This window comes from Ostrea edulis, chromosome 7 (assembly GCF_947568905.1).
Source record: "Ostrea edulis chromosome 7, xbOstEdul1.1, whole genome shotgun sequence".
NCBI lineage: Eukaryota > Metazoa > Mollusca > Bivalvia > Ostreida > Ostreidae > Ostrea > Ostrea edulis.
Window position 1 is genome coordinate 28,999,361 of NC_079170.1, and position 12,715 is coordinate 29,012,075.

At 34.5% G+C, this 12,715-nt stretch overlaps 1 protein-coding gene across 2 annotated transcripts in view; it reads right to left on the bottom strand.

The window, feature by feature from the left end:
- Nucleotides 1-9,158, bottom strand: part of LOC125653286 (pleckstrin-like) — a 17,121-nt gene extending 7,963 nt beyond the window's left edge. The window contains exons 1-5 of one of the 2 annotated variants that reach the window (XM_048882661.2): nucleotides 8,494-9,158; nucleotides 4,773-4,928; nucleotides 3,154-3,279; nucleotides 1,763-1,815; nucleotides 28-119 (exon numbers count right to left, since the gene is read on the bottom strand). In XM_048882661.2, the coding sequence (XP_048738618.1) occupies nucleotides 28-119; nucleotides 1,763-1,815; nucleotides 3,154-3,279; nucleotides 4,773-4,928; nucleotides 8,494-8,538 (472 nt within the window). In that variant the 5' untranslated portion in view covers nucleotides 8,539-9,158. Of the gene's footprint in view, nucleotides 1-27; nucleotides 120-1,762; nucleotides 1,816-3,153; nucleotides 3,280-4,772; nucleotides 4,929-6,176; nucleotides 8,010-8,493 lie in introns of those variants that run through there. The other variant, XM_048882662.2, reaches the window with a different exon arrangement.
- Between the last annotated feature and the right edge of the window lie 3,557 nt (nucleotides 9,159-12,715).

Consider the following 12,715-nt stretch of genomic DNA (forward strand, 5'->3'; position numbering starts at 1 on the left):
TCTTTACGTTTATACTGAACTTGTTACCTGTGAAGCAGTTTTTGTGAACAGCACCGTTGCGGACGTGACTTCCCAGGTTTACCCCAGCATCAGGGTCCTGCATGGCTCCCAATATTTCACTGTTCAGTAAGAAGTGTTCCATGTTAAACTTCATACTCGTAAAATATCATTTGTTTCCAGTTACTGTAAATCACTTATCATTCGTGAGATTTTATTTCCGTGAGATGGCATTGCATATATTTATGAGACATATTTTTCATGAATCATCAAAAGGTTTATAGTCCAATGAAAAGAGATTGTTCTCATTTCTTGTAATACTAATAACTGTGAAAACTAATCAGTAATTATCTTCTGGTGTTTTTTGTTTTGTTTTTTTATACATGTACATATAAATCCATGAGTTATTCAGTTTGCTCTCTGGGGTCAACAAATCAACACCTTCTAATTCTATGAGTGTATTTTTCAAGTACGAAGTCAGTATCGAAGGCACAACCCATTTCCAAAAGTGTGAAAATCCATCGCAAATAGAACAGTTGATATAGATCACCCTAGCTGTTCCAAGAATTTAAAGGGACTGGTTCACGATTTTTGATAGAAATATTTTTCATTTCTGATGGTAAACATTAAAAATATAACTCATTTAATAAGGACAGCCAAAATGTTGACCTTCTGAATGCAAGAATAAAAGCAATATTTTACCCTTGTGTTATGTAAACAAAGACTCGAGTCTTTTTATGTATACAAACAAACAGATGAAATATTGATTTTGTAATATAAAGCATTTTAATTTTGCATAGTCACAAATTTTAACTTATAGATGACACATTTACCCCAAAAATGCTTGAAATGTGAAAGATATAATAAATTCAGATCGATATCCACTTCTCTTGGAAATTTCGTAAACAATAATATACCGCATATACCGCAATCTCTGTTTACAAAACAAATAAACTCTCTAAAATGAGCTTCTGTGATAATGTATAACCTTAATTTTTATGTGAACTCTTTTAAACACATTAAACAATAGATTTTGTTCACTAAATTTAAAGTGAAAAAGAAAATTTGGGGGGAAACCGTGAATCAGTCCCTTTAAAGCAGGGGTCACTATAAAAGACTAGGGATCAATCAGCATTCCTGATACAGGGGCAGGTCACTTTGATTTACCTATGGATGGTTTGCTTTGTGATGCCAGTATCAAAACAGAATATCTTATATAATTTCAGCCACGTAGATTTAAATTGAACTGAGTATGTTATAATCGATATGGTCAGTTCTGTGTATGCACCTTATGATACATACGACTAAGCTTAAATTCTGCATTCGTTACAATGAAAGTGATTTTTTTTATCATGAATTTGAATAACTGTAAAAAAGTAACTTTAAAATTATCCATGAGAACTTTATTTTCGCTATGAGAGAATCTCACGAAATGACACATCAAGATCTCGTAAATAAAGCATGATTTACAGTAACACATTAAAAGAAGATTGCACTTCCTATCTTAACACTAACTTAGAAATCAATTTCAATTACTTAATGACAGCTTCCAGCATATATACATTACACTGACAATGAAAACTGTATTATTCAAACTATAGTTCTATCAGAAAATGTTTACCCTTAAAATTGCATCCCCATGAATTTAAACCAATGATGGCAAATCACAAAACATTGGCCAAAACACAGTGACCAGATCAGTGACCAGAGCAATTCCAAGCTGTTTACAGTAGGATGAATATTGTGCACCAAGTGTTTAACAAACCTGACATTTGCTGTCGCCCTGAAAGCTGTGAATGGGATTGGTTGTTCCGAGTCCTACAAAATGAACATTTTTAAAGCTTGATTTCAAATTTTCCAACACTGTCTAGACTATCTGATTTACAATGTACAATGTAAATCATAAATGTAAAACTATATCAAATATTTGAAATGCAGTAAGAATAGCTTGGAAGTGTTTGCAGATGCTAGACAAAAAGACAGTTTCAAAAATTTTCTATAGATACATTCCACAGCAAAACTATACAAGAGACCTATGGGCTACATTGCTCATCTCTGCAAAACAGTTCTTGAGAAGATTTTAAAAGAAATTTTCTCTCTACATATATTCCGATTTGAAAACTTCAAACCTCTGCCCATCATTGACTCCCAGGGGGTAATGGTCTGGACAAACTTGAATCTACATATTATCTACATGTAAATAAAACGGCTGCAGTTATAATGCATTCCTCATATATTCCAATGTAACATTTTATATCCTATTGTGGTTACATCCTGGACTCGTAGTCAAGACTTGAAAACAGTTACACTACATGAGGATGCTTGCTTATTGATTTTAACAGATCATATACCCCTGTGACAAGAATTTCTATACATATTTCTATGTAAAACCCCAGACTCCCACTGTAGGCAAGCCTTTACCCAAATTAACGATTGTACCAATCTACACAGAGTGTGCTTGCTTAATAATTCGACAATTTTTATCCTTGAACTTGCCAAGAAAGTTTCAAAGAATTTTCCTTTATATTATCATGACACCTGTCTAAAACTCTAAACTGCTAGTATGGCATCAGCCTGGTCCTGGGGATATCAATTCAACTAAACACATAAAATAATCAAATGACATTGTATATTGTTCATTATACATCTTAATTATCTCATATAACGAGGAGGTATATCTTTCATTTGAACAATTTTGTGTCTCCTTTACCCAAGGATGCTTTGCACCACTTGGAAGTTTGGTTAAAATGGGCTCAGGGGTTCTTATTCGGAAGCCAAAAACATGAAAATTTACAGACAGATAAAACCATGGACAAACTTCAATCTGAAAAGCTCACTTAAGCTGTCAGCTCAGGTGAGCTACAACAACTGAAATGTTTCAAATTTTGAATTTGAGTGTAAGAAGACTTAGTTTAATGTATTGGTGCTATTTCATGAAACTCAGTTTATTTCCTGAATATAAATATATATATAAGCTTATAGCTAAACTATTAGGACATGTTAGGTCCCCCTGCACACGGTACCTGTTGAGATCCGCTGAGTGATCGAATCACTGCCCCCACAGCATGCATTGTACCTGTTTAGATCTGCTGAGTGATTGAATCACTGCCCCCACAGCATGCATTGTACCTGTTTAGATCCCCTACAGCATTTTACCTGTTTAGATCCGCTGAGTGACCGAATCACTGCCCCTACAGCATGAGCCCATCCGTCCCTGTCTTGTTTTCCAGCCGCCTGATAAAACAGTTCATCACCGCCCGGGGTACTGATCTTGAAGGTGCCCTGTTTATTTAGAAAAACTGATTTAACAAACAAGAGTAGAAAGATGCTCATATATACATGTAAATGCATGTTCTTGATACATAAATACATTTTGTACTTCCTTATACATTCTTCATAATTAAAACATCTGGACTAAACATTTGAATAAAGAAGAACCCATGATGTAAAACCAGTATATCTACAGTCACATGTATTATTTAAAGAGGATGCTTAAATATCTAATAAACAGCAGTCTTTTTCCTGGGATTGATTGATTGTATCTTGTTTAATGTTCTTCTCGAGAATTTTTCACTTCATATGGAGACATCACCAAGACAGGTGAAGGGCTTCAAATTTAGGCTTATGCTCTGTGCTTACAGCCATTGAGATCTTTGGCGTGCCACACCTACTGTGAGACGGGACATCCATTTTAAGGTCATTTCCGAAGACTTGTGACATTCACTACCTGATGACGAGTGTTTGACGATGGAACTGTCACTACCTGTTTTAACGACTTAGGTCTGTTGCAGCCAGGATTCGAACCCCGACTTTCCACATGTGGGACAAACGCTCTACCTCTAGACCACTGCGGCGGTCAATAATGCTGTGCATTCAAACATACTGAGACCCAACAACTTTAGGAGAAATAGAACAATATGTTCGTGTCTTCAAGGTGAATATAATATTTGATCTCTTAAACATCTGACAAAAAATTTCAAATTTCAAACTTTATTCACGTTATCAGAATAATTACTCAAACAAAACTTTGTCTCTAATCATTTACAACTATCTTGCACTATAAAAGAAAGGCTGGGTGACTCCTCTCACAATTTGGAGTACTTAACAAGTGTTGAATGATAGTAACATCACATCTAAAGATGGCCAGTCAGGGATCATTTGGTAAGTTCCATATGTTCTGGCTGTCTAGTTTTAATGTTTTAGATTATTTAGTCATACGATAAACAAAAACTCACATATATATCTCTAATCACTTTTGACTCGGTCTCGCAGTCTAGCTGTGAACATAGATGGCCGATCGGATATCGTTTTGTAGGCAGTGGTAGCCAATTTCAATGTTTTGAGTTATTCAATCATAAAATAAAACTGCTATGTGACTTTTATACAATTTTTGTACAATGCATGGTACAGGGTGATACAAAACTCACTAACTCCATATATTGCAGTAACAATTACATTGCATGCATGTACTTAACGCCATACTACAGGACGTCTTGTACCTATCAAAATTCAACAGTCATTACAAGAACTAAAAGCATGTCAAACCTTAAAACAATAATCATCACAAGGTATATGTTTTAATTACAGTAAGTAATCATTAGATATTGACAGGTATGCAATGTCTTATAGCGAGCCAGGTGCGCCCCCTCCCCTGCAAACATGATCCATTTTTTATAGGATATGTGCAAAAAAAAGTGTATGTCATATTTTGTCAGAACGCAGTACCATGTGGCTGTTCATATCTTAAAGACAGGTCATTATAAGATAATACTTACCGGTGAATTCAGCTGGGGATCAGAGATTGGACAAACAACTGAGGCACCTTGAAGGGGAATGATGTCCACCACCATTGAATGATGCATTTTGTGAGTACACACTAACTGTTCCTCCAGTAACACAAACCACCGTAACTTCCATCTTTTATTTGGTTCCTATTGAAAGAACAAGAATAATTTTTAGAAACATAAATACCCCTGTGTGGCAATATCAAAAAGGATCAACTGGTGACTTGAAAACTACTGCGGGCCATCTGCTCATAGGAGGTGCCAGTGTACCAAGTTTGATGTCTGCCATCAAAGGGCTCAAAAGATATTCAGTAGCTGCAATAAAGTAACCTTCTCCAACTCTTTTTGGGGGGTGGGGGTGGAGAGGTCAGAGTTAATTGAAGAGGGCTACATTATTGCAGATAGATAATAAGCAGAAAATATTTCTTATGTCCAGAGTAGAATCAGTGTATTAGATTTAATGTCTGTTAAGCAAAGGTTCTCAAAATATTGAGCATACAATATCTTACCGTGTCCAGTTTGACCCTTGTCCTTTGACCTCAAAATTAATCTGGATCATCTATTCATTGAATGTATCATTGTACAGTACCAAGTTTTGATGTTTGCCAAGCAAATGATCCTCAAGATATATAGAATACAATATATCTTAATTACTATGTCCAGTTTGATGCTTGACCTTGTAATCCCAAAATCAATAGGGTCATGATCTGCTTCTTAGGCATCGTCGAAGGTCACGCCTATTGTCTTCGTTATGTCAATGTTAACACTATGTCCTTCTCATGTTTCCCAAACATAGTTTAGAAACATATATCTGTTTTACTTTGTTTTCATTTCCTTATCACTATCCTTCTCTCCTTTATTATCTTTCATGAGTCTGGACTTGTTCGTCCATCAGTGTTCTCAGTAACTACATCAACGAAAAGGCACCACTTCATATATGGGGAGGGGGGTATTTTGGGGGGAACATCTGCAACAGTCCAGTGTTACAGATATCATTTTTAAAAGTCCCTTAAGAGAATACAGTATCTAAGGCAAAGTTTCAATAACTCTAAGTACTAACTGAATATGCATACAAAATGTTAGTACCTTTCCCCCTGTGACGAAAATTGAACATTTCCCCTAGCTTTCACAGGTATAAATTCAAATCTCTCCTCCCCCCCCCCCCTTCAGTTGAAGAAACTCAGAATTTTGAGAAATTGTCAACCTTAAATTCTCTAAATCAATATTCTTATACTAACATTTTTGACAATTATCAAAGTCAAACAATACAAATAATAAATATAAATTAGCTATCCAACATTTATACACTTGCCCCAAGACACTGCTGAGAAGAAATTGACTCTGAAAAACCCTCAACCCCCAAATTCATGCCTGTATCCTCCAAATTTCCCTTACATATATAACATGGATACAATCGTAGTAAGCTTCTGCTAAAAGCTGGGAAATACCCTGTACATGTACTCTTTTTCATGCTCCTTTTCATGGGAGTTCTACAAACATAGTACAAGTATAAATTTATTATATCATTTTATTAATGATTTGCATCTTTAAAAAGTACATGGATATATGTTGCCGAAAAATATTCAAAATATTCAATCTTTTATATAATTATAATGAGCTATCATCATTCAAGTTTCTGTAAATCTTCATCATGATTCATTATTAATGTTTACAAAACTGAAATATGTCTATCGATGCACAATTTGAGAAGGAGATAAAAATGATTGTAATTTTGATTTCAATCAATTCATCAAAAAACAGGATAAGATCAGAATGTTGAATCATCATGGTGGAATGTTCAAAAAAAGGTAGACAGTACAGTAGTATAGATAAATATATATCTGTGTGTGTGTGTGTGTCCTACTAAAGGAACCACTTCATCGTGTTCAGAGGACAGGATATATCTTAATGCTACTACACAGTACTAACACACACATACAAGAAGCAGGAAATGCTCGATACATAAGATGTAGGGTGGCTGGATAATACAATCGTACAAACACAGCCATACAATCATGTATGACCAATATCAAACTGGTTATGTATCTGACCCCTGCTTTCATGATTCTGTAATCCGCAGTAACACAAATCCTCTCATTTAAAAACAAACTGTATCACGATTTATGTCTTTTGATATACACATACATGATGATCATGAATCATGATAAAGCATAATCTGACAACATTAAAAAAAAAAACACCAATTAAGATAATGGGGCCAGTCTTAATCTGAAGAAATAAAGCAAATCTGAATACGAAAATTTATTTTGGGTGCACGTAAACAAGATAGACCCCTTTTTCAAGACGCTTTCAACAAATCAGAAAACTTCTAGATCAACTTTAAAACACAATGTATTACATCTTTAATGCTGGGTATATTTATATACAAAAATCATAATACTATATACATGCTGAATTCAGTTTTCACATAAACTATTATTGAATACATGCCCCTCAGGCAGATATTTCTATCAATTTCACCTGACTGAACAAAAATTATCATGCCGCTCGATAAAACAAAAAGATCCAGAAAAAGTTTGAAGTTTGTTTAATATTATCGCATGTAATGTTTATCATTCTTTCCTCTTGTTTCCACCGTATATGTTCGCTAGGCTCTGGGGTTTGTCTATTTGTCATTGTTATTTTACCCAGCTTTAATTGCCGCATGCAGTGCTGTATTTTTGGTCACGTATCATTTTGAATGTCAACTTTGCATGCTGCATCTGACATCTGTGTGAATTAAGCGGTGTTTACTTAGTACTAATACTACATGTTGACATCTTACTAAAAATGTCTGCATGACTACTATTTATATTTCAAATGTGAAGTTGTACAAAAAAGTGTTATTTGCAGGAGGTACCTATGTAATATTCTAAATGAGAATGATCGGCTGTATGGATTGACTTTAGAACTAACGTGTCTGATGATTAAAAGAAAAGCAATTTTATTGCATAATATTGGACATGCCTGGCGGGCTACTGCCTTTGGAATTTTTAAATGCCTGCTCCCAATTTTACCAAGCCCCGGGCTACCAGGTTATTTCGAATACTGTAAATTACAACATACCTTGGTCAATCTAGTCAAAATGAAGTGTTAACTCACTAACATGACCACAACACTATTCTTAATGAGGACATAGTATTACCAAGTGTAGTATACATATATATTCTATTTGTTATTACAAATTTATAACCATTCACCAAAAGTAAAGAAAATTAATCATGAAGTACACAATTTGTTTTTAAACTGTCTTCATGCTTTATTTAATAAGTTTACTGTGAAATCCATTTGGGAGAATTCTAACATTCTAACTACTGCCAAAAAGTTTCCAATCAAACTTTCGACTTGTTCGAAAAGAATAAAATCTTACTTTAGAACGACTGTGCATTGAAAAGGTGCACGAATGTGAAACAGTGCAGTGTATGAATGATGTGAAAATCAATGTTCCAGGGTAAAATCAGACAAAGTCATGATTGGCAAATTCATCGTTTTCTTTACCGCATTTTTACTATGACAAATGTGCCTCATTGCATTATATAAAATGATTTCAATAAAAGTAGTTGATGAATGTTTGTGAAGTTAAAACAAACGATTTATTTTAAATACCCTCGGATCTGCTGCTGTCGTATTCAAGGATGCTCCAAAACATCTCTTTTAACCACTTTTTACATCTTATCCATTGTTATATGTCTTTTAAGTAGTCAAAACTTACATATCGAAGAAGATAACCAGTCTTCAAGCTTGTCCCATCCTCCATCTTCTCAGACAGTTATCATATGTTACGTAACTTCCGGGTATCAGTCAACATTGCAGTTATCGGTCTTTGTTGTACAATTTCACGTGGGCGGATCTTGATTGTCACATGTATTCACTATATCGGTCTTTGTTGTACAATTTCACGTGGGCGGATCTTGATTGTCACATGTATTCACTATATTCAGATATACTATAACCCTATATAATTCTCTTAATATGGTGGATACATTTGCCAAATCATTGATGGATTCATTCAATTTGATTTCAAGTTGACAATATATTATATATATTTGATTCATCACTTCTAAATTTTACAGACCGCTCAATGAAAAAATAGATAAATGATAATTAAAACGGGAAAATAATCTTTATCTTTACACAAATTAATTTCTCTTGTAAATATTATTATGAAAGTTTTAACGTGAAATTAAAAAAAAAAATCATTCCATTGTGATACATGATGTAGGTATCAATCGTTAAAAAAGATCAGCATTTAAACATATACATGTAGCCTATGATTAGAGAATGAGAATGAGAGCTGAAGGGAAGAAGGGGACAACAAATTTCCAAAGAGGGGCGACCAGGTTTGTACATGTTGCTTTTCCGTAAAAAAAAAAAATTAAGGGGGGGGGGGGGCTGTAGATCGGCAAAACTGATATGGCAAAGGCTTAGATGAAATAACAGTAACATTTTCAATACTGTTCACCAATCTATATTGAATCCAAGCAGATCTTCATAATTTGTATATGTATAACTAAAGACATCCTTTGGCTCCATAGAACTAAAGAGTTCATATAATCTTTCATACCGAGCTACACATTGCGCATTAATTAATGAATTAATGACAGTGACAATTTGAATTGATGCATGCATTCACTCTCATTTGAAGGTTGCATCAAATCAATTATTTATTGCGTGCAATAATTCATAATGAAGGAAACAATAAATGATTTTAAATTATTAAAGATTATTTCAATTATTTGAGTTTGTTAATTTCAATTTCATGAATTTGGCGCTCCATACAATATTGACTTTGGGGTAAAGTCAAACTGCACTATGGTATTTGATGGCTCAATATTATGGATCAACTTTAGGTCCATTGTATATTGCTGAAATTGTACCATTGTTAGTCCAATATTTCCGACCAACGCTGGTCCAACTAAGGACAGTAAAATTGTAACTGTTGGACCAATGCAGTTAGAAAATATGTCATTGTACAGGTCTTACATTAGGCCAGCATGTTAAGTAAAGTTATATGGGCCAACATACAATAGTGGGTTTTTTTTTCAATCATATGGTTAAAAAATATATGTAGTATAATCCATTTTTCTTGTTATAATATCTATATTTTTTAATATCCGTCTTTAAAGAATTATAAAATACGAATGTTCACAAGCGAACAAAATGCCACAATGCCCTTAATATTTTTGAAATATATGTGTATATATATATATATATATATATTAAAATGAGGACCTTTTGCATAAACTCTATGATTTTGTTGCGGTTCAAATACAGTATACTTACCAGGTATTTTAACGATCTTGAATTCCCCTTACCTTTGTGCTTTGTTTAGAGATTGTTGAAATGATTCAGCGGTTCTATTAAATAAAAAATGTGACATTTTAATACTAGACTACATACTGATATATCTATAGACAAACGACGACAGACAATTTCTCTTCATCTGACAGTAAAAGCTGCAAAACTCTATACAATTCAGATTGAAGGGTTTCATTTTGCGCATCTAATTGTTCGTCCTTTCTTTTCTATGTTTCCTTCCTCCATTAATTTCTGTCACTTGCAAAACGGAAGCAGTCCTTAACAACACTCCAAATTTCATCGTTCTCTCTTTTTTTTTTTGGCACACCACAGTTGGCTCATTTTTTTTTTTTTTGCGCACCACAGCTGTAAAGATGAAAGTCCGCATACATGTATAGCTGTATTGAAAATAGTTTTTTCTCTCTCAAAATTCCTATAGCCAGTTCTAAATAGACCAGTAGCAACTGATTTTTCATTCACCAGTTCAAGCAAGAACACAGGTAGAACCAGGGGGAGGCACTACCCCCCCCCCCCTTTTTTTTTCCTTAAATAAATAAATTGATATTCCGATTATTTTCACATGCAGTTAGCTATTTTCACATGCAAAGTAAAGTATATCAGCTGATTCGCCTATTTTTATAGTAGTATTGAATAAGAATAGATATGTGTATAAGCTTGAACGGATGAATGAATCAAGTCCATGCAGTGAAGGATGAACCCGGCTACCTCCAACCCCCTCCACGATTTAGAATGTTTAAGTTTTGGACAACAAAACATTTATTTTAGGTAACAGAGCATTATTTTAGGTAACAGAGCATCTTTTAGTCTTTTTTCTTGTCAAGAATTTTAGACAATTGTGAAATAAAATAAAATTTTCCCCACCTGCCCTCTATCCTTTTGAAAAAAAAAAAAGCTATATGCCTGAAAATATATTGATTTATGACGGATCGACTCAGAAGATGCGGATTTATTTCATATTTGTATAAATTATATAGAGATATTGTCAAATTTTTCTTTGTACATGTATGCAAGGGTATACTTGGTTTTCTATATAGAAAATTGCCAAGAAGAAAATGCAGTCCGCATTTCAAAGTCGTCTACATTAGAGCCTAGATAACACTTTCTACAGTTGATAACCCTGAGATCAAATTTTCATTGAATTTTGACCATAGTAGATGGCCACTCTCATCCTGTGAAAGTGCTGATTAAATTGCCAAGACAGAAAAAGTGGTCATTTATTAGAATCAGCGCCTTAAATCCAACAAGTTAAAGGAATTATGTACAAATATTTAAAACCTACAATATGGTTCATTGAATTTTCAGTGTTTTCATGATCTAGTCATTTATTATATCATTCTAGTTGAAATTGGATCCTTTCATCCCCTCACATCGCGATATACAATGTACGTGAGCGGATCAAAGGATCTAATTTTATTATACCCCCCCCCCCCCCGAACGAAGTTCAGGGGGGTATATAGGAATCACTCTGTCCGTCTGTCTGTGCAGGTACGTGACTGGGTAATAACTTCTTTATTCTTTGACATAGGCATACTATATTTGGCACACAGGTGGATCACCATGAGACGATGTGTCAAGGACCTTCATGACCTCTATATGACCTTGACCTCAAGGACAAAATTAAAGGTTTTTTTTTTTTTTTTACAATGGATTCGTGTCCGGGCCATAACTTCTTTGTTCTTTGACATAGACATACCATATTTGGCACACAGGTGGATCACCACGAGAGGATGTGTCGGATACCTTCAAGACCTCCATATGACCTTGACCTCAAGGTCAAAATTAAAGGTTTTTACAATGGATTCGTGTCAGGGCCATGGCTTCTTTGTTCTTTGACATAGGCATACCACATTTGGCACACAGGTGGATCACCATGAGAGGATGTGTCGGGTACCTTCATGACCTCCATATGACCTTGACCTCAAGGTCAAAATTAAAGGTTTTTACAATGGATTCGTGTCAGGGCCATGACTTCTTTGTTCTTTGACATAGGCATACCATATTTGACAAATGAGTGTATCACCACGAGACGTTGTGTTGGGTACCTTCATGACCTCTATATGACCTTGAACTTTGACCTCAAGGTCAAAATTGATTATAGGGTTTGACATAGTCATACCATAAGACATGGGTGTATCACCATGAGACTATGTGTCATGTACATTCATGACCTCTTTATGACCTTGGATCTCAAGGCCAAAATTATAGGTTTATACCATGGATTTGTGTTCGGACTATATCATTCATTTCCTTCTACAAAGGTATACCATATTTTTGCCTTCAGGAAAGAGGTAATTTATACCTATTAACAACACCCTTTGGGAGATTGGGTAAGGAGGTATTCTTAGTGAGCATTTGAGCATTGCTCACGGTACCTCGTTTAGATTGTTATTGTCATTTTGTAATTGCATATGCATATTTCTTCAAGTTCATTTTAATTTTTGCCATAAGAAGCAATGTCATTAACTAATATACATTCATTTGATAAAAATGACCAATCACCAATTGCAAAGTAAATAAGCCGACCTGACTCAAGTGACCTAAAAAGGATTGGGAGACCCTCAATGCCCCTCCCATTCAGTCAATGAAAGTGGCTATGCAAGAAAGAGAATCCTTAT